Genomic DNA, 21365 nt, shown 5'->3' with positions numbered 1-21365 from the left:
AGGAATGGTTTCTCAGACAAGAGGAATGAGTTAAAACCACTGTTTCCAAACTAATGTAATTTTATTTTAAAGTACTCAACCTCTCATCCTTTGCCACTTGTCATCCCCTTTTTGCTGACTCAAATCCAAGTCCTTACATAATTTGATATATAAATTCTAAAAAATAATTTTAATTTATATATATTTATTTTAATTAGACTTAATTACTAATTTTGTCTTATTTAAAAAAATTTCAATTTAAAAGAGAATTTGGACTCAATTGAGTTAAAATTTCAAGTATTGATATTAATACTGATACATGTTAGACAACAAAAACAATTTAAAAGTAACTGAAAATAATTAAAAAAATGAAAATACTGTAAACTAACAAATAACATTAAAAAGATGGCATTAACATCAATAAACTCAATTGAATAATTTAAACGAAATCTAAAACTTAATTGGAAAAAAAGAGAGGACCAAATAAAAAATTGAAACAAAAATTAAAACCAAATAAGAATTATAGTCTAAATATTATGATGCATATACCCATCTCATCAACAAACAAATAATTAAATATACCACAAATATTTATTAAAAATATTCATTTAATATTTACCAAATTTTATGTTATTCCTTAACAACATGACAATCCACCACAACTTCTTTCCTATATATCACCTATTACAATTTGTAACAAATTTTAATTTTTAAACTCTTTCAAATCTTATATTAATTCAACAAATTATTTTGATCCACTTAAAAAAAATAAAAAGTAATTATAATATATATTAAATATAATATTTGTTTTATAAAATCAATTAGAATTCATTTAAATCATGAAATCAACTAGAAGTAAGCAAGTTAAATTTATATTGCAATTTATTTTATTTGATCTTTTACCCTTTTACAAGTTTTGTGTTCTTGATAACAAACACGTTTTGGGACGTCTAGTTGTAGGGGTGCTGAATTTGGAAATTTGAGAGAAGACATTTCCAAAAGTAGCCTCGGGAATTGCACTTTTTTGTCTCTCTAATTAATTGGTTGGATAAGCGGTGAAGATTACTATGACGTCTTTTGACTTTTCCCTTCGCTTTTCTCTTTAATTTTTCAAGATTATAATTTTCATCAAATCCTTTATATTGTTTCTTGTTTTCAATTCAATCGTCAACATGGCATAATTATTCGAGACCCATTAAAATAATTCAATTGATTAAAATATAAATAAAATTAATAATTGAATCAAAATTACATATTTTAAAACGTAAAAGATCAAGCCTACAGATTGCGTAAATTTGAGATATTAAATTATACTGAAACCTTATTTATCGTTTTCTTTGTTTTAAATTTACGAAAAATGTTTATTTGAGTACCCGTATGCCAATTTATAGTAGATAGATATAAATAAATAAAATTATGCATAATTGATAAAAGATGATTAAAATAAAAATGTGATAAATATATGGAAATGAAAATTACAAATTGAATAAAATAGAGAGGCTCAAATTGTATTTTTTTTTCGTTCTTTTAAATTTATGAAAAATGATTATAAAGATAAAAAGGAAAAAAATCCGATAAGACACAAATAAAAAGATACAAAATGTGATAAATGTCTAGTGTAATAATTTATTCAACACTATTTTTATTTCTTTAGTATTTTGATATGTAATAAGAGACCCAAAATAAAATCATTGTATAAATTACAAGTAATTATTATAAAATTTTAATAATAATAATAATAATAGTAACAACATAACAATAATCCTTCCATTTGATATATACGGATAGTTTTATTTTATTTTTAATTATATTTTAAAATAATAATATCGGTTTAAAAAATACAGAAATCAGAAAAAAAAAGTTAAAAACATAATGGGAAAAAATGAAACAAACAAGAAACTCACTAACATGTCTGTTGGGAATAACTTCTCTGTAAATAAAAAAAATAGTTACTATACAATTCAAATTTAATAATTTAAAATGTTTAACTATAAATACAACTTCTTTTTATCACTTCAATATAACGTATATAACAAATAAAATTAAAAAAGAAACAGCAATAAATATAACTTTTTTTATAAAAAATTATAAAACAACATAATCATGACAGCTATATTTTACTACTAGTACTAATAATAATAATAATAATAATAATAATTACTATTATTATTATTATTATTATTATTATTATTATTATTATTATTGAGTGGTAGTTGTTTACGTTATTTTTCACTATAGATAACCAGTGTAATTGTTACAAAGGAAAAGTATAATACGAATCATTGTAGAAATAGTATAATATAATATTTATAAAGTTTAAATTTCCCAAAATAATTAAATATTTTTTGGTATGATGATTGAATTGGTTTTCTCTTTCTTTATTCTGATCAATTTGTGAACTGTCTCGCAGGTCTTAAGGATTGCAATCTCACAGGTCAAACTATTTAAACAGCTGATAAAATTCAACACGGAAATATAAAATAACAATAAAAAAATAAACTCTTTCAGATACTGTAATAAATAATTAATTATCATCTACGATAAAATATTTAGCAGACTACCAAAATAAATTATTAATTATTTTTCAAAATAAATATTTCATTTTTTTGTCATTAGAAATCACAAGCCAAGATTTTTCCGTTGATAGAAGTTTGAATTTATGTTATCATATTACATAATTAAACTCTTTTACATATAGAACATAACTCAATCATCAACATAAATACTCAGTGTTTTTATTTAGTTTTAAAACCAAAATGAAACAAATTCTATTTTTCACTCATTATTATTGTAAATATATTTATTATATCAACTAGTAAATGAATTTAAAATAAAATGATATAAAAGTCAGTAATTTTTTAGTTATAATAAAGAATTCAGTATAAATTAAGATAAAGTAACAAAGTTAGTGGCTGATATAGAATTTTAATGTCCTAACAAGATAAAAGGAGAATACGTTTAGCTTGTTTAACATCAATTATTGTTCAAAGACTAAACAATAATAATAATAATAATGATAAGTAATTACGCTTAGAAATTCTTTCAATATTTTAAAATTTAAAAATTTAAAAATTCAGTTAAAACTCCTTATCTTGATTGACTAATGAGACACTACAAACATATTTAGCCGTCTTAATTACAAATTATGATTAAACTTTAAGAGAAGCAGATGTTATTGTTTTTTTTCATATGATTTTATTTATTTATCTATTTTCTTATAAATTAAATTACATTTTTTATTCTCACTTATTTTCACTATATTAGATAACTAATTATTTAATCTATAGATCTATATTTTCTCAAGTGATTTCTTGATTAGTTTAATTGTTTATATTTTTGTCTAGGTAACTGAACAGGGAAAGTTATTAATAAATGACCTCGTACAAACAAACAGTATTAATAAAACCAGTTTAAAACGTTAATCCCGCTTAAACAAATCTCTTGTCCTATCTGCTACTATTTCCAACCTGCTGGGCAGAGCATAACATGGCATAACAGAACACACCATAACATCATCAACATTCTCTCTCTCTCTCTCTTTCTCTCTCTCATTTCTTTGATCTCTCAACTTTCAAGTTCAATGGCTGGTGACATGCACCAACCACAATCCTCTCTTGGCAGAACCTTCCCTCCCAATTCAGAAGATTTCTCAACCTTCTTCAACCAACTCCTCCACAACCCTCCCACACCAGGAATGGACCCTAATCATTCTGCTTCTGATTTCACCCCAAACAACCTCAACAACAACAACCCTGTTCCTTCCTCTCCCTCAACTTTTCATTTCTCTCACCCCCATCACTACATCCCTGCAACTGATGCCAACACCTTCAAACAACACAACAATAATCACAACCCTGATTTCACTTCTTCTTCTGAGGTACCTCCCCTCCAATGTTTATTTTTGGCTCCCCCACAAAAAACTGTCATCCGTTGCACACACCCTCTGGACACAACTCTTCAATTTAAATATCAAAATTGAAACTTGCTCAACGTCTAAATTCTCTAATGCTATTAGTCAAGGTTTTATATTCTGATCACCCCGGTTGTGTTTTCATTGCGATGATTGGTATTGTGAAAATTTGTACATGAATATGGCTGATGTTGTCATAATTGTGATTGTCAAAACTGAAAAAGCCTTTCAAAGTTTTTGTTTTTGTAAAATTTTGCTTGTAGTTAATGCCTTTTTAGCCTCGTAGCTTTGAGGAAACTTGGAACACAGTTGGGTAGATCTTTCGAAAATTAAAAATTGCGTTTTGGATGCCTTTTTTCTGTTAGTGAGTGGAGCTTTCTTTTTGTTTTTGATAGAAGAGTGTGGAGGCAACGAAACCTGTCCCACCACCACGTTCTTCGTCAAAGAGGAGTAGAGCTGCAGAGTTCCATAATTTGTCTGAAAAGGTTCTTTTATTCTTCAACTTTATGAGAAGCTTTTATATTTTCTTTGTTTTAATTGATGATTTTGATGTGTGCAGAGAAGAAGGAGTAGGATTAACGAGAAAATGAAAGCCTTGCAGAATTTAATTCCGAATTCTAACAAGGTACTGTATTTCTAATCACTACATACATTCATCTAATCCTTTTCCTCTTCATTAAGCTAATTTATTTTACAAAGGTTTTTCTATCCTCTTTTCTGGATTATTTTCTTCTGGATGAGTCCTTTGTGTTTGTTGTCAACAGACAGACAAAGCTTCAATGCTAGATGAGGCCATAGAATATTTAAAGCAGCTTCAGCTTCAAGTGCAAGTGAGTCTTCTTTCATTCGGCTTGTGATATTATATAATCACTCCTGGGAGATGTCTTTCGTTCTCTACTTGCTCATATGTATTCCCTTGTCCTTTTCATTTTAAGTACTTCACAGATTTTCTTTTTCATGAATACTTTCTTGTACAATTCTTTTGTTACTTAGCTCACTCATAATTTTATAGTTTCTATGGAATATTCACCAATAATTAAAGACTATGTTAGGGAATAAAAATTATTGTATGATACCCGGTTAAGTCACATAGAGATTGGCTGGGACCATTTACACATAGTGGTCCTGAACCATACAGTAACTTATTAAGATGTTGTGACTTACAAGTACCCTTTTCTTGTATTTTTGTGATCAATGAAAGGACACATTTTCTTTTTAGATTTTCACTTGAGATGAACAGTTGAGAACTTCATAATCTGTTTTGGACAGTGCAATCAACCTGTCATGCGGTTAAGTTGAGTCATAGAATCAATAAACAGCAGATATGATGACTGTTTATTCGCATGCTCAACCATGATTTGACATGGAGTTTCTTTTGTTAGTCACCAAAAGATAAACTTTACTTCCGTGCTAACTTAAGAGTTGAGAGGGCAGTGAACTCCTGAATATTCTTGTTGTACACATTGACCTTAACCATAGCATGTGCCGTCGATGAACAAAAGACTAAATGACCTCTTAAAGTTGTTTGAACTCTTTTAGGTACATTTATTCACAAACTGAATTTTTCAGAAAACTTGAGTGTTAGGATTAAAGTTGGAAAAACCAAAAGTACTGTTACTTTCAAAGCAATTACTTTTTCCTTCTTCATATGGTATACATTAGAATTTGTTATTATGCATTAAAATTCGTAAAATTATTTTCTTAACTTCAATTCAAACATAGCCTAGGTGGTTAGGTGAAGACACGCATGGTTTTTATATTACTTCCTTCACAAGAGTCCTTGCATTTGAAGCAAGAACAATGCATAGGTTTACCACCTCGTTCTGAAATTTAACTTTTTATTAGAAGAAAAAGAACAACAATGATCACACTCTAGACCACTAGGCCCCAGAGGCTTTGGTTTATGAACCATCTATCCTAAAAGTTTAAACTTTTAGGCTAAGACACATAAATCACCTGTTTTTATATCACAACTCTAATACGTTTTAGAGTGGGTACAACATCCCGAACATGTAAAAATGTCCAAGTGGCTGAATATTAATTGACTCACTTTAGTTAATTGATGGAGGAAAAAGAAAAGAGAAGGCTTAGAAGTTGGTATTGCCAGATTTAGGTTATTTGAGTCTATTACTCATTCATTGTCTAATGGTTACTTTAGTGTCTGTGATTGATTCTGCAGATGTTAATGACGAGAAATGGTTTGAGCTTGCATCCAATGTCTTTGCCAGGAGAACTAAGACCTGTGATAATGCCTCAGACTGGGTTGAACCTTGATGAGAGTGATGGACTTCAGAATTCTACTAGTGCAATTGCATCATCTTCAAATGAAGAAAGCTTGGTTCGGCATGCTTTTAGTTTTCCAAAGCAATGCAGCATCTCAGATCAGTCCCATGTTGTGCCCTCAGTGACAAGTTTAGCCACCTCCAATGCCCCAACCACTTTTCATCCTTCTATTAAGGTTCATGCTTAATACTTCGACTCCTCAATATCATTGTGTTCTGAGATGAGATCATCATGTGCTCATAGTACAAATTCCAAAACTCTATCTATATGCTATATATGTGGAGATTAATCAGAAAGAATCATAGACGTTTCATGATTCAAATTATATAATAATTTATCTTCATGATCAGTACTTTATTGTTTTGATATATGTTGAGCTTAACAACTCTTGGTGCAATATGAAGGATACACTCTACAACAACATGCCCCAATTGTTTATGGATGCACCAAAGATTGGAAAGGACCCTTCTTCAGACTTGTCTTGATCAGTTCCAGGGATAAATGGATTTATTTTAGAGATGCCAAGTCACCTTGTAAAAGGGTAGCTTTGTTCAGGAATTATAATCTACATTTAAATCTTCTGACTGCAAACACTCCATTGGGTTGATCGTGGTGCTATTGGTAACCATTTGACAGAATCTTTGTGCCCTCGTCGACACTACCATAAAGATGTACAAGTATATTATAACTTCATCAGGCAAAATGAAGCAAATGAACATTATTAGACATTGCAACCTGTGATGTTTTTGGATCTGTTATATTCTTGGATTATTGGATACATATCGATCTACACTATGCTAGAACAGAGAAAACATTATTAGTATTTATGCCAGTAATATCAGTTGATGTTTTTCAGTGCCTTATTTCTATTTAAAGTGGAAACAACTGCACTAGGCTTCATTAATCAAACTAGAACACAAAAACAGTAGCTGCATGTGTGGATTTGCCATGTGTACTTTTGACATAACTCACCTTAGCTCTAATAGTTGTTTTTTGCGCTATTTTTTATGTGAATCACTTAGGAACGTGAATTGTGTATTCAAAACCAAACAAGCTACAAATTATTTTCTTTTGTTATTGAAGTAGTTGAGCTTGTTGGAATCTACTTGTCTAGAAGAGTGTGAATAATGATTGTAAAATTGGAAAAAGTTGTCTTTAAAAAATGTAGACAGAATATTAAGAGAAAGAGAAGAAGCATGTGCACTTACGGGGAAAGCACGAACCGTTAGCAGTGCGTAGTTATGGAAGAAAAACATGCAATGAGTAACCAACCGTCTACTAGCTAGGAAGGAGTCAGTGGAGTGTCGGAAATGAAAAGGACTTGGAGCATGAGATGAAGATTAAGACATGCATGTTGATGAAAAAACAAAGAAACAAGAGGCTAAATTCCTTCTATGGAATCTCTTCACAGTAATGATCACTAATCATGTTCCATCATTTCTACCTCTAACTTCAGACGTGGTCCTCTACACTAAGATGTTTAGAAATTTGAGCTTTCCTTCTTGACTGTACATTGTCTTTTTCTTTAATTAACAATACTCAAAATAAATCAACTTAACGTAAATTCAACTATTTACTGTCTTCTTAAAAAAATATACTTCAAGTTTAATTCTACTTTATAAAATGATCTAATTCTACCTTATAAAATGATCTAATTCTATATATTAATTAAGAGCAACCGACAACAATTTATCAGTGACTTGATAATGAGTAATACAATGGTTCAATAAATAATAAATCTTGTAAAAATAAACTTTGCATAACTCTAATACTATTGGAATAACTCTTTTAAGTTAACTTGATTTTATAAGACTGACTTATAAAATGATGTATATATCTATTTATATACTCTAAATTTATTTTATTTATAGTAAGTGAGATTTCTAATCGTGTGATAAATTTTATTAAACTTTAATGATATTTAATATATTCCTAGTATAAATACAATATCAATATTTCGAATTTAAAATAGATGTATCTTAAGGTGGTGTTTGAAAAGTTCTTTTGAATTTATGAAAATTGGTTATGATTCTATCACATATTTTTCTTAGTGAAATAAGATTATTTTCGATGGAAAATGCTTTTCTTCTGTAACAATGGAGAATAATGGTATCAAACCGGGTTGTCCAAAAAAAAAAGATGTATAACGTTCATTAGAATTTCACCATTGAAAAAAAATCACTGCTTAAGTTTAATAAACTTAAGAACTGATGTATCATACTAAGAATCATATGAAAAATATAAATAATGAAGTTATACAACCTTACTGAGCTGCCCCTCTTACCTTTAGAGATTCTCTAAGCTTTACAAAAAAGTTTGTCAAAGAAAATTGTTTTTAACTTATGATTAAGCTCTTATTTTTAAAAATTATTAAATGAACATTTAATTAAATTATTTAACAAAATGTCCAAGCAGCCACCCGATGTTGATTAAAAAGAACAAGTCACCCTGATTATGTTAGTTGTATGGGCATTTCTTCCTGTATTCCTTAATTTCAATATGCACCCCCATGGGGTATATTACAGAATACAAAAATATTGATATTTAATGTTTTAGATTGTATAATCAGAATATTTTAGATTGTATAATTAGAATTTTAAAATTCATGAAAATGTAGGTTGAGATTTTGGGGTGGAAGAAGAAATCCCTAGTTGTAATTTTGGGCCAGATTCTCACATTCGGGTTAATCCAACATTTTATTTTATTTTATGAGATGAATGAATAAAAAAAGGATGAGGGGCAAGTGTGGAAATTAAAAGAAACTTCTGCATCGACCACCTCGTCATTTCCATTTCCTTTTCTCGGTGGTGTTCTTCAATTTCCATCCATGGCTTTCCCTCAGCACCACTTCCAACGGCACTACCAAACCCAACAACAACAGCCACAGGCCAAACCCTTCAGGTATTTACTATAACTATCCTCTCAATTTTTAATGAAATTCAAACCATTTCCCTTCATTCAACCCTTTTGTTTTTTTTTTTCCTTAATTTTTATTTACAATTTCACCTGCTTTGCCTCTTTATATTTCCCCCCTTTATTGTTTTCTTTTTGCTTTCAGAAATCTGCAAGCAATAGATGGTCAGATTCCACAGCAGGTGGCGTTTTACAACCCTACTGATTTGCAAGATCAGTCCCAGCATCCACCCTACATACCTCCCTGTATGTAAATTCTTCATCTTTACCTTTCTTTTCTTCAGTTTTCTTCCTTTGTATTTCTAGTTGCATATGTTTAATGCTCTGAAAAATATTAACCCTTTAGGAAATTACCCTAGCTAGACTTGTTGGTGGCAGCTCTTTTGGTCATTTTTAGTCAAAGTTGTTTCATTTTTATTGTGGGGTGATTCAACCACTAGAAAAGTTTAGATTTTTTCGTGTCTTTTTTGTGTGTTTTTCCTAAACATTTCTTATGGTGTAGTTGTGGGGTTGGCATAGTAAGTTAACAAGTAGATTTTATGTGTAATGGCTTTTTTTCTTATGTTGTTGTCTAGTTCATGTTGTTGGGTTTGCTCCGGGTCCTGTTCCTCCTGCTGATGGCAGTGATGGTGGAGTTGATTTGCAATTGCAATGGAATTATGGTTTGGAGCCAGAGAGGAAGAGACTTAAAGAACAGGACTTTTTGGAGAACAATTCTCAGATATCTTCTGTTGATTTTCTCCAACCACGATCAGTTTCAACTGGGTTAGGCTTGTCACTCGACAATACTCGCCTGACATCCACCGGAGACTCAGCTTTGTTGTCGCTCATTGGCGATGACATTGAGCGTGAGTTGCAGCAGCAGGATGTAGAGATAGATAGATTTCTCAAAGTGCAGGTATGCTCAGGTTTTGATGCCTAGTTTACCATTTTATTGATTACATGTTCAAGGTAAACTATTTAATGTTAAACCCATTTAGCCTCATTATTGATGTAAACCTGTTGTATCTTCTACTGTTGATAATTGCACCTGCTAAGTTTTTGCTTGAACTAGGCTTGTGCGAGTATCTCTTCTCTAACTGATATTGTGATTTGTATGAAACATGCTCTCAAGTTTCATGATTAAAGGAAATACCTATTAGAAGTGAGTTATAAGTTATGGAAATGGAAGATTAGAGAATTCTCATTTGACAGTGCTGAATTACCATGATCAAATGGAGAATCTACCTGCATCCGTTCTAGGCATCTATATAAGTCTAATCTATGACCTACCCCCAAATTCTCGTCTGAACTTATAAAGGCAAGCAATGTAAATGGTTAATGATCTATTATCTGTTCCATGTAATGCTTTTCATATTTCGGACTTGTTAAAGTTTGCATATTTTCTATCGAAGAACTTATGTTGGTCCACACTTGAAGGAAAAAGGTGACCCTCGAGTGCACAGTCACTTTCATATATCTTCAAAACTTTTAGTTTAAAAGAATAGTGAGTGCTCAAAATCCAATGATGGAATTTTATAAAAATATATATGACTAGTAAGGTAGTAGAAGGATGTAGTATCCATTTGAGATGCTCAATGTTTTACTTGTTCAGGAGAGTAATCAACCTTTTTGCTGCCTCTTGCTGTTATGGAATAATTGGATCAGTTTAGTTTCTTTAGAAGGTTTGTCAAATGCAAGAAAAAGATAAATCTTATGAAGGTTTGTCATTGCTTCATTCTGTCATTATGACAGTATCAACAAAACTGCTTTTCTTTTAATTAATTGCTTCTAAGTTCAAATACTTATGTACTACATTACAACTTGTGTTTTTAACGTGATTTGGCATCTATATAAATGAAGGAAAAAAACTATCTGATATGAATATGCAACATAATTAATCTTCTCTTTTCTAATAGGGTGAAAGGCTGCGTCAATCAATCTTAGAAAAGGTTCAAGCAACACAGCTTCAGAGTGTCTCACTCATAGAAGACAAAGTACTTCAGAAACTTCGCGAGAAAGAAGCTGAGGTTGAAAGCATCAACAAGAGGAACATGGAACTTGAAGACCGAATGGAGCAGTTGACTGTGGAAGCTGGTTCGTGGCAGCAGCGAGCAAGATACAATGAAAACATGATTGCTGCTCTCAAGTTCAACCTTCAGCAAGCATATGTCCAAAGTAGAGATAGTAAAGAAGGATGTGGTGACAGTGAGGTTGATGACACAGCTTCTTGCTGCAATGGCCGTACCCTTGATTTTCATCTGCTTTCTAAGGAGAACACTGATATGAAAGAGATGATGACATGCAAGGCTTGCAGAGTGAATGAAGTGACCATGGTTTTGTTACCTTGTAAGCATCTTTGCCTCTGTAAAGATTGTGAAAGTAAGCTTAGTTTCTGTCCTCTATGTCAATCCTCCAAATTTATAAGCATGGAGGTCTACATGTAACTGCAAAGTATACTTGTACACGTGAAATCTCTAATTTCATGTCATTATTATGTGCGTCTGTTCTTGTAGCTTGTCTCTGAGGACCATGACACGTTGTAACTAGTTTCTAAGATGCATTTGACCATAATGTGTTCCACATGTTTGAGAACAATGGTTATTGAAAGCATCATGCACCGATGCAGGTGACATTTGTACTGTGTATCACAACTTTGTTTTCCAAAAGAAAATTGTTAGAAGAGGTAATCTTACTATTGCTATAAATGTTTTTCCACAACTTTTTTCCGAAACAATTTCTTCTTCTTAATGTCATTCACTTACAGTTGTTTATTGTGTGATTGTGTAGTGTAGTCACTGATTTTACATGCCATCTTCGTGAGAATGTTATGTTGGTTCTAGTTATATGCTGGGAACTGTTAAACATACATTTTTTCTTAAATATATCTTCTGTTTTAGTTTTTCTTTTTACAAATACTCCACGATACTAAATGGAAACATGTTTCTGGTTTGGATTGAGGTTTCATTCCCAAAAACTACAAAACAGAAAACACATTTTGGTTTTTTGTATAATCTATTTTGAACATAAAATATTCATTTTGTATGAATACCATGTAGATACAAAAGGTATAACAGCATTAAAAAGTGCAAAGTACTTGATCTCAAGAACATTTTGATGTGGTTCTTGAAGGTATACACAGAATTTTAGTTCGGTGATTTCACTTACTGAAGGACAATTTGAAACTCCTCTTGAGGAAGTAGAAGCAGCTTGTAATATTTCTTTTTATTCAAAAACATGTATCTAATTTTTCTTCGACAAAAGAAGTCTCGCAAACTCCCTTCCTCTTTATCTCAAACTGTGTATAATACTTCGTTAGATAAATAGGCTATATATAACAACCTTCAATTTTCTGTTATTTAATTTATATCTTTCTTTCTTAGACCCTTTATTAATCATAAACCGATTTTAGGTCCCATATATGTATTTTCCTTGGATATTCTCCATCTGACAAATGCTATTTGTTCTCCAAAATGTTATTTTTAATGATTATAAACTTTCATATTCTAACATTTTTCCAAAAATGTTATTTTTAATGAATATAAACTTTCATGTTCTAATCTTTTTCCAAAATGTTATTTTTAATGAATATAAACTTTCATATTCTAATCTTTTTTCCAAAACAAAATGCAAATTTCACTTTTTTTTTCTTATGCACTATTTCCTTTGACAATTATGCCCAAATTACCCTTTTTATCACCACAAATCAGTAAACCCTATTAACATTTTATTAAATATAAATAGAAACAGAACTTGAAAAATATTATCAGTATTGTTTTTAATTTGTAAAACAGCTATAATGCAAAACTAAATTAATAAAATAAGTGTGTTGTAACATATTTCATCACATGCCCCTTTCAGTCCTTCTTCACTGAGGTCTACGTTTTGAAATTTCCGTACACTCTAGCTCAAGCGCTTTCGCTGAGCGATATTTCAATTCACTTGCACGGACTTTCATTAATCTGCGAGCTTCCCATTTCTCAGTGCCTCAAATCTCTTTCTTCCATTCCTTTGGGCACTTCATTTCCCTTCAAGCTATTTCCTTTCCTCTCTTCTACCACTCACTCGTTTCAAGTAAGCAATATTTTTATTTTTCTTTTCCTCGTTTTCTTCACTTGTGATTGGGTTGTATGTTGATTTCAACGTTGGAAAGGGAGTCGTGGATTGCGTTTTAAAGTCGGAGTTTTTATGTTTTTTCTTTTCCGGAAAATAATGAGGATTAGGGTTTGTTCCCTTTTTATTTTCTATTGCATGAAGCATTAAGATGATGTCATTGAAGGATGTAGAGAGTGGCTGCTGTTGCGCTTGTGATTGTTTGATTATCGGTAATTTATTGGTTCCTTCTCACTAGGTGTTCGATAAAATGTCTTATTGTGAACATTTTTCTAGCAAAGTTTCTACCTTTTTATAACCCACCTGTTTTTATATGTGATGCATATTCCATAAGCGGCGAGGTTAAACTGTGTGTGTACTTTTGCAACCAGTTTCTTTTGCCGCTCATGCATGTTTTTGGTTCAATTGTTGATCTCTTGGCAATGTGAATTCCCTTTCTTTCCTTCTTTTTTTGTTTGTGATCAGAATTGTTGTTGTTTTTTTTTTTAATGTTTTTTCTGTCAGGATGGATCCTCCAACCGGACCACCCGGGAAAAAAAGGAAGATCTCAAAATCCCAAGGCATTCCATCTTTTGATTCCCACCGGTTCCTTACAGAAGATCACCAACAATGGTACGCCGTAGTCGAGAACCGGAACTTATTACCGGAACGAAAGGTTGTTTTACAAACAGGTGAACACGAAGAGTTTCAACAAGAGCTCCAGAGGCGAAAATGGATCAAATTGACGAAATACGCGGCTCATGCAAATGTAGCCGTTGTAAAAGAATTCTATGCCAATGCAATGTTGCTCAAAGCAGGAGATCCAACCTTCAAAAGCTTTGTCAGAGGCAAAGAGATATCCTATAGTGGCCGAGTCATTAACCGTTTCCTGGGTACGGAACTAAATTTGGGTCCATCAGGCTGTCAATATGTTGAATGGTGCAATAAGAAAAAGGACTACTTGAAGGTGGCTGAAAAACTGTGCAAGCGTGGGGCAGACTATGTAACTAGTGCAGCAGGCCACAAACGGAGAATTTTGAGAGGCGATTTGGTTCCCTTAGCGCAGATATGGACGTCTTTTCTGCATTCCAACATTTCTCCTTGTTCTCACACCTCAGATATCACTGAGAGGAGATCCCAAATGGTATATGCTATTATGGCTGGATTATCCATGGATGTTGGAGCCATCATTGCTCAGGAGATTCATTTGACAGCAACCTCAGGCAGTACTGGTCAGCTGAGTTTCCCGTCTCTAATCACCGAGCTTTGTCGCAGGATAGGAGTTGATGTCTCAGAGCCACCTTTCCAAAAACCTCGGCAGCCTATTAATGCCCAGTTCATTTTGAAAAACTGTATGGGAAGTGAAACTCGTGCTCCCTTAGTGAGAGCTGCGCCTCCTGCTGTACCTGGTAGCATCCCTCATCGACTCGGGCTATTAGAGACTGATCAGCAATTGATCCACCAGAAGTTGGATGCCTTGTACCGTTCCCAGGTTTTGATGATGAGCAGCATACGGAGCCTCATACCTGGCATTTCTCAGGACTCATTTCATTTTCCATCTGCAGAGGAGTTTGATTCCAATGTCGCATGGCCGAAACATCCTGAAAAGCAGGATTCTATTGAGGAAACAGATGAGCATGCGGTTGAGAAGGAGGTGGATGAGCCTGCTGAGGAGGAGGGGGTGAGGATGCTGTTGATGCTAAGGAAGAAGAGGATGAGCACCTTGGAGACTAGGTGATTGAATGTTGGACACTGTTTTCTTTCACTTTTATATCGATTTGTGTTCTGTTTATTTTTATTCTGATCTTTACTCTAGCTGTTAAACTGTTATATGCTGTTTCACTGATGAGTTACTGATTTTTCGTTGCTTTCGTTAATGGAATTTTCACTGTCTACAACCTCTTTGTTTTGCATTGCTCCCATTTGTTTCTCTTGAAATGAGAGTTGTTTATATGAGTATCTGATTTGTGCTTTTGTTGTGTTGTGGGTTCTTTTGGATTTTATATATAGCCTTGATGCTTAGCTTGAGCTATGTGCAACTAACGAGTGTGACATGATAATTTCGAAAAGTTCAATTGAATGCATCAGCATATATCCTTGTGAGTCACAAGTCCCTTTATTGATTCTTTTTTGTGAGTGCCACTTTTGAGACTTCTGCTGTTAAATTTGCTTAGTTCTTGCTGAATGCATAATTTGCATGCATGTTGTAGAAATTATCAGACCAATTTATTTTATACAAGAAGTCAACCTTGAAATCTTTTTCTTGTGATGTCTCTCTGAGCTTGAAAAACAAAGAACTTTTTGTTCTTAACATACTTAAGATGAAAAATAATTAAGGGTAGTCATGGATTTAATTTTTTGAAATCTAGATCCAATAAAATAGATTGGACCTACACTCCAAATCCATTTGAATTAGATAAACTAGATTTGAATTTTTTCATTCCAATTTAATTGGATTAAATCTATATTGAATTCACTTTATTAATTAGATTAAATTTAATGAAACCATCTAATAGACCTGACTAATGGGTTTTAAAATGAAATTAAGTTTTTTTTCTCTTCTTGTACCCTTATTATTAATGATTGTACCCGCATAATAACAGAAAAAAATTAAAATACTTTTTCTCAGTGTATCACACTACCTTTGCATTGTTACTAACAGAAAAAAAAATTAAAATGCTTTTTCTCAGTGTATCACACTACCTTTGCATTGTTATTGTCGCCACATATTGTCATTACCATCGTTGTTGTACCATCCCTCTTACATAGGAAGAAGAAGAGAGATATAATGTGCTGAGAAAAAAGTTCCTATTGGAAAGTTTATTCTATAATGCATTTCATGTATTTCAAAAAAACTCGTTTTAAATAACTGATTCTAAAAGGTATCACATCTGTTCTAGAAAGCTTGTTCAGAAAATTCTATTATAAAAAACTTGTTCTAAAAGGATTGTTTTGAAAATTCTGTTATGAAAATCTTATTCCAAACATTTTGTTCTAGAAATCATGCTCTAAAGATTCTGGAAAGCTTGTTCTAGAACAGATAATTTGGAATTCAATTTTCGAGGGACAAAATGATCATTTTAAAAATTGTAGAGGTGTTGCTAGAAAGTGTGGCAGTGCAATCATGGCGGTGTAGGAAGGAAAAACCATGAAAATGAAAGGGAGGCCTAAGCTCACTTATTGGAGGTCAATTGATAACGAGCCTCTTTCTTCCTACACCTCTTTGCACCTTCATAAAACTCATAAACCTCATTTTACCCTTTTAAAAATTTAAGTTTAATTACTCATTTGGTCCTTATTTTCATCCAAAAATGTCAAGTTAGTCTTTCAATTTTTTTAAGTCTCAATTTGATTTTGATATGTGAAAGGTGACATAATTTGGTCATGATTTCTGAAAAATTGATACAATTTAGTCATTTTTGTTAAATTTCTTGAAACGGATCAATGATTTTTGAAAAATCCTTGATCTGTTTCAAGAAATTTAATGGAAATGATCAAATTGCATCAATTTTTCACAAATTAGAACCTAATTGCATCTATTTTCACAAATCGTATCAAATTGAGACTAAAATAAATTGGAGGATCAACTTGGCAAATGACTAATTAAGCAAAATATTTTGTAAAAACATAAAACTTTATTCACCCTTCTCACTTCCTTATTCTCTTCTCATTGAACGTCCATACTCCTCACCATCTTCACCCTTTAACTCCATTTTCATTGGTGAGAAGCTTTTGGAGCAGGAATTGTGAACGTTTGCCTGCATCTGGTGATTGATTAAAGAGGTAATCTTCCACTTCTTATCCGTTTTAGGGGGTGGGGACAGTGGTTATGACATTTGTGGTTTTAAATTTGATTATGCGTGTTTTTGAAATACATTCTAGAATGTATATTTTTTGTGAGATGCATTCCGGATTGTGCATTCTGAAAGATATCTTTAAATGTGAAAATATGCTTTGAAATACACATTCCAGAATGTATGTTTTCTAAATTTGAAAGCACATATATTAATATGCAATAGATGTTATGTATCTATGATTTGATTAATACAATGTTAATGTTTGTTGATATGAAATTATGTACTATATAGGAGGAGAGGTGGTGCAAGCCAAGGTGAAGGCAAGCAGGGGCCTACGTCTTTGGCCTGTAGAAAAAACTCTGCAGAAGCTGTAGAAGGGATTAGTGTAGATCCTGTGACTTTAGCTGTAAGGGGTAATGAGCAGCAGGAAGGATTTCCTGGAGGACCATCAGACCCTTCTTTACTGGTTAGTTATGTTGATCACGTGGCATATAGACTATGGGACGGCGAGGTTAGTTTAAAATTTTGACTTTGATGTTATTTTGATGATGATTTTGTATTTTATATATTATAACACATGTATCTATTAGGATCGAGGAGAATTGAAATTAGTCTCCCATGGTCGTAAATTGAGTAAATTCGGGATTTATGATCCTCATATTGAGGCATATGTACTTAATTCTGGTTTATTGCCTTTGTGCTACATAAGTTATGAGACAGCTGATAAGGGATTGATATCAGCATTTGTGGAGAGGTGGCATCGAGACACGAACAGCTTTCATCTCCCAGTTGGTGAAATGAGCATAACATTAGATGATGTGTCGGCACTGCTTCATATCTCCATTGTGGGACAATTTTGTACATATGAGCAGCTGGAATTTGCCGCTGCGGCAATAGTTTTGGTGGACTTGTTGGGAGTTGAGCATGAAGATGCGACCTCAGAAATGAGACATTGTCGTGGGGCACATGTAAGACTTAGTTGGCTACGAGAGGTTTACGAGGAATCATGTGTCCAACAGCGTTGGGAATGCGCAGCACGAACATACTTGTTGCATCTTGTAGGATGTACTATATTTGCTGATAAGAGTGCGACTTCCATTAGTGTGTCATACCTACTACTATTTAGGAATCTGAGAATGTGTGGCAAATATTCATGGGGAGCCGCTGCATTGACACACATGTACGAGCAGTTAGGTGATGCATGCTTTGCAAAAACGAAACAATTGGGTGGTTATGCCACGCTTGTCCAGGTAAATGATATATAAATTGATTTTAAATTTAATTTTCTTTTTATCTAAACACATGATGTTAGAATGTTTTCCTTAAAATTTTATAGGCTTGGATATACGAGCACTTTCCAGGGATGGGAAATAGAGACATCGTCCCAGCATATCAAGAAGTTCAACCGCGAGCTGCACGATATGTTACCAGACGACATATCTCTACCGTTAGAGTGGTTAGGTTGCAGTTAGATAATTTGACCCATGCTGGAGTCATATGGAACCCTTATGAAGCGCATAGGATCACTCAACCCTTCGAGTCAATTACGCTCTTTTCTGGTTTCATTCGTTTGGGTGCGTCTTTGCATCGTCATATGCCGGAGCGAGTCTTGCGACAATATGGCTACGAGCAGACTGTTCCGAGATCTCCCACGACGATTGATAGTGTTGACTTGACTATCATTGATGAACGGTGGTTACACTTGGCAGACCACCTAGTGACAGGGATGATACCGGCTACCTCAGCGTCTGCTTGTGCTGACGGTTACATGAATTGGTATAAGAGTGTGTCACACCCTTACATACTTTCTAGTGGAAAGGAAGGTCGACCCAGTGTCTTACCACGCCAACATTGTCATAGCTCAGATGAAGGAGGTAGACTCACACCACCACAGCATGAGCATGCTTGTTTGGTAAGTCATTTAGGTCATATATATTCATTATTTATTTACCATGATGTTTACTGTGATTGTATGATTGATTGGTTTGATTTTGATGAATGTAGGACATATTTAGTCGCATCGCGAACGAGTTACAAAAGATGATTGATTGCGGTGAGGTGACTGAAGGAAGTCCAGCATGGGTTGGGACCCAAACATCACTACAATTAGCCCGTGATGTCATTGATAACAAAACGATTTGTATTACATGTTCTCGTAATGTATTTGAGCGACACGATGAGCATAGTAGTTAAATTTGACTTGTTTTGTATATTTAAGTGTTGTATAAGATATAATTTGTGAAAATTTGTTTTCATTTTATATATATTTTGAGGAACCTCTTCTTGTAGTATGAAAGTATACATAACTGTGATTGAAATATATTATAAATGCCTTCATGTTCGACGATACAATACAATAATTTAATCAATCCTTTGCAAGATTAACATACTGATTTTAATACGTAACAATTATTCTATTCTATTAAGATAAAAGGAGGGCAACAACTTAGCTTCATGGTAACACTGTGTGAACCATAACATATCAACATTTGTTATGGCATAATTATCTCACAATTTCATCTGCATAAATTGAGATATGCTGATGTAGTTAATATTAATTTTATGTAAAAAGTGTTTAAACAATGACTCAATTGAAGTTACCTGAACAAAATGTGAACGGTAAACATATTCTTTTGTGATGACATGGTGTATCATGATGTTCTAAGGTGGTTTACTTTGTAATGCTAAGTCAATGATAAACACACTAAGACATAACCTGTATAGAATTGAATAAGTGAATTGAATAAGTGCTTATGAAATTAGAGTTACCAAAACATAGTAATCTTTTTTTACTTTTTCGACTCGTTCATACTTAATATTATTATATATTCATCACATCATTGATTTAGTTCTTTAAATAAATCCATTCAAACAAGTGATCATGACTCTTCACCTATTAGCAACAAAGGTAATAATATATTAACATTCACAATGACCATCAACCTTGACATCAACAATGTAAGGGTGACAACATTGGTATTGTTTGTCTTAACTTGGGAACATACACTTTTGTCTTTGATTGCGTGACTTTCTTTTTACAATAACTACCATGTATAGAATATAAGGCGTCAACATGCATAAAATATGACGAGTCACACTTGCTAGACTTCTCAAATTAAGATGATCAAGTCTTTTGTGAAGTCTTTGTTTTGACTTTATGTATTTAAGTACCAAAGTCTTATCAAGACATGCAATTTCACGTAACTTCTGTTTGATTGTCACTTTTTCTAACAATGTAAACTTCTTTAAAATGATTCAAAATAAGATCATATTTCTATTGAATAGACAACTCATATTGAAATTATGTATATGAAATATTAGAAAAACTCAATGTAGTCCATATAATATGAATTCCATCAAGAGATAATATGAATTTCATCCTGAAGTATTATTCTTTGGTCATATCTAACTAATTCACAAGTATAAGGTAAACAGTGAGTTTGCCTCAATACCTAATGAAAACATTCACTATCAAATCCAACATATCTAACCCGTTCAAACTTTTCAACAATATGCATCAAAACATATTTAGACATAAAGCCCGCCAGTCTTTTATACAAGCTGACCTTGAAAGTATGACCCACAACATGTAAACTTTGCTCAAATGATACCTTAATCTCATTATCTTGTACTATGATGACATTGTTTAATGAATCCCAACAATAAAAATGGAGGTAAGGTTACAGGTGAAGCTGGTGATGAGTTTGTGCGATTCAGTGATAAAAGGAAAAGGAAGGAGGTGAAGAGGATCTTTAGATTTATTGAAGTCTTCAACAGGAATAATATGAGGTTTACAATTTCATTGGTACATGAAGAAAAAAGAGAGGTGCAGAAAGCAATTTCTTGACATCGAACTCAAGGCCCAAGCTTGGTTATTTCCTTGTTGGATCACAATAATATCGTTCTTTTACTCATTTTATTTGTTTTTTAATCGCTATTTTTTTTTGCAATTACTACATAACTAATTTTATTTACAAGTATTGGGAAAACCTTAATCTTTATGAATTAAGATTCTGTAAGTCAATACCCTATAACTAAACCCCAAAACCCTTGATAAGTACCACGTCATGCCAAATTACCAAGGATTTATTGGTTTAGATAAACGAAATTATTCAAATTAAATAATTATATCCAACGTGAAGTTCTCACTAATATAAATTTTGTATGTAAAATTTTACTATAAAGATTCATGGTACAATAAGTTGAGTGATTTGAAATTGTTGTATAAAGCAATTATAGGCACAGTATTTCTAGAAGGAATAAAATTGTATTGCAGTTTTCTCCTACAAACATGGTACAGTGTTAAAAGTTATGTAAGTGGTGGAAAGAGGAAAGGTGAAGAAAACAATGATGATACTTTTTCCATTTTTTTTTTAAATTATCAGATCATTTTGTCCTTTGTTACATCTTAT

At 32.5% G+C, this 21365-nt stretch overlaps 3 protein-coding genes across 6 annotated transcripts; all 3 read left to right on the top strand.

Moving 5' to 3' along the window:
- The first annotated feature begins 3476 nt into the window (after positions 1-3476).
- On the top strand, positions 3477-7030 carry LOC124824748 (uncharacterized). 3 transcript variants are annotated; one of them, XM_047297246.2, is made up of 6 exons: positions 3477-3856; positions 4288-4374; positions 4449-4514; positions 4654-4719; positions 6069-6347; positions 6577-7030. In XM_047297246.2, exons 1-6 carry the CDS (start codon positions 3560-3562, stop codon positions 6655-6657), a joined length of 876 nt encoding a protein of 291 aa, XP_047153202.1. In that variant the 5' UTR covers positions 3477-3559; the 3' UTR covers positions 6658-7030. The 3 variants fall into 3 exon arrangements, with proteins under 3 accessions (XP_047153202.1, XP_047153201.1, XP_047153203.1); XM_047297245.2 differs by having other exon boundaries at positions 4285-4374; XM_047297247.2 differs by lacking the exon at positions 4288-4374.
- A 1885-nt stretch (positions 7031-8915) lies between these two features.
- SBP1 (S-ribonuclease binding protein 1) lies at positions 8916-11772 on the top strand. The gene is made up of 4 exons (XM_047297243.2): positions 8916-9073; positions 9231-9331; positions 9661-9983; positions 10984-11772. Exons 1-4 carry the CDS (start codon positions 9000-9002, stop codon positions 11509-11511), a joined length of 1026 nt encoding a protein of 341 aa, XP_047153199.1. The 5' UTR covers positions 8916-8999; the 3' UTR covers positions 11512-11772.
- Positions 11773-12918: 1146 nt separating this feature from the next.
- Positions 12919-19241, top strand: LOC124824746 (uncharacterized). 2 transcript variants are annotated; one of them, XM_047297242.2, is made up of 6 exons: positions 12919-13138; positions 13682-14890; positions 17245-17464; positions 17544-18203; positions 18290-18865; positions 18958-19241. In XM_047297242.2, the coding sequence occupies exons 2-6, from the start codon at positions 13683-13685 to the stop codon at positions 19144-19146; spliced, it is 2853 nt and encodes a 950-aa protein (XP_047153198.1). In that variant the 5' UTR covers positions 12919-13138; position 13682; the 3' UTR covers positions 19147-19241. The 2 variants fall into 2 exon arrangements, with proteins under 2 accessions (XP_047153198.1, XP_087954897.1); XM_088098771.1 differs by lacking the exon at positions 12919-13138 and adding an exon at positions 13235-13389.
- Positions 19242-21365: the final 2124 nt, after the last annotated feature.

Source organism: Vigna umbellata, chromosome 1 (assembly GCF_029865625.1).
Source record: "Vigna umbellata cultivar VRB3 chromosome 1, Vumbellata_1.0, whole genome shotgun sequence".
Classification (NCBI taxonomy): Eukaryota; Viridiplantae; Streptophyta; class Magnoliopsida; order Fabales; family Fabaceae; genus Vigna; species Vigna umbellata.
This window is presented reverse-complemented; position numbering and strand designations above follow the sequence as displayed.

What these genes read in the sequence shown, in the direction of transcription:
- LOC124824748 (XM_047297245.2), top strand. Translation starts at nt 3,560, where the DNA reads ATGGCTGGTGACATGCACCAACCACAATCCTCTCTTGGCAGAACCTTC. An exon ending in TCCATAATTTGTCTGAAAAG is followed by an intron (nt 4,375 to 4,448) that starts GTTCTTTTATTC and finishes TGATGTGTGCAG; the next exon opens with AGAAGAAGGAGTAGGATTAA. An exon ending in AGCTTCAGCTTCAAGTGCAA is followed by an intron (nt 4,720 to 6,068) that starts GTGAGTCTTCTT and finishes TTGATTCTGCAG; the next exon opens with ATGTTAATGACGAGAAATGG.
- SBP1 (XM_047297243.2), top strand. Translation starts at nt 9,000, where the DNA reads ATGGCTTTCCCTCAGCACCACTTCCAACGGCACTACCAAACCCAACAA. An exon ending in TCCACCCTACATACCTCCCT is followed by an intron (nt 9,332 to 9,660) that starts GTATGTAAATTC and finishes GTTGTTGTCTAG; the next exon opens with TTCATGTTGTTGGGTTTGCT. An exon ending in ATAGATTTCTCAAAGTGCAG is followed by an intron (nt 9,984 to 10,983) that starts GTATGCTCAGGT and finishes CTTTTCTAATAG; the next exon opens with GGTGAAAGGCTGCGTCAATC.
- LOC124824746 (XM_047297242.2), top strand. Translation starts at nt 13,683, where the DNA reads ATGGATCCTCCAACCGGACCACCCGGGAAAAAAAGGAAGATCTCAAAA. An exon ending in GTTATGCCACGCTTGTCCAG is followed by an intron (nt 18,204 to 18,289) that starts GTAAATGATATA and finishes AAAATTTTATAG; the next exon opens with GCTTGGATATACGAGCACTT. An exon ending in AGCATGAGCATGCTTGTTTG is followed by an intron (nt 18,866 to 18,957) that starts GTAAGTCATTTA and finishes TGATGAATGTAG; the next exon opens with GACATATTTAGTCGCATCGC.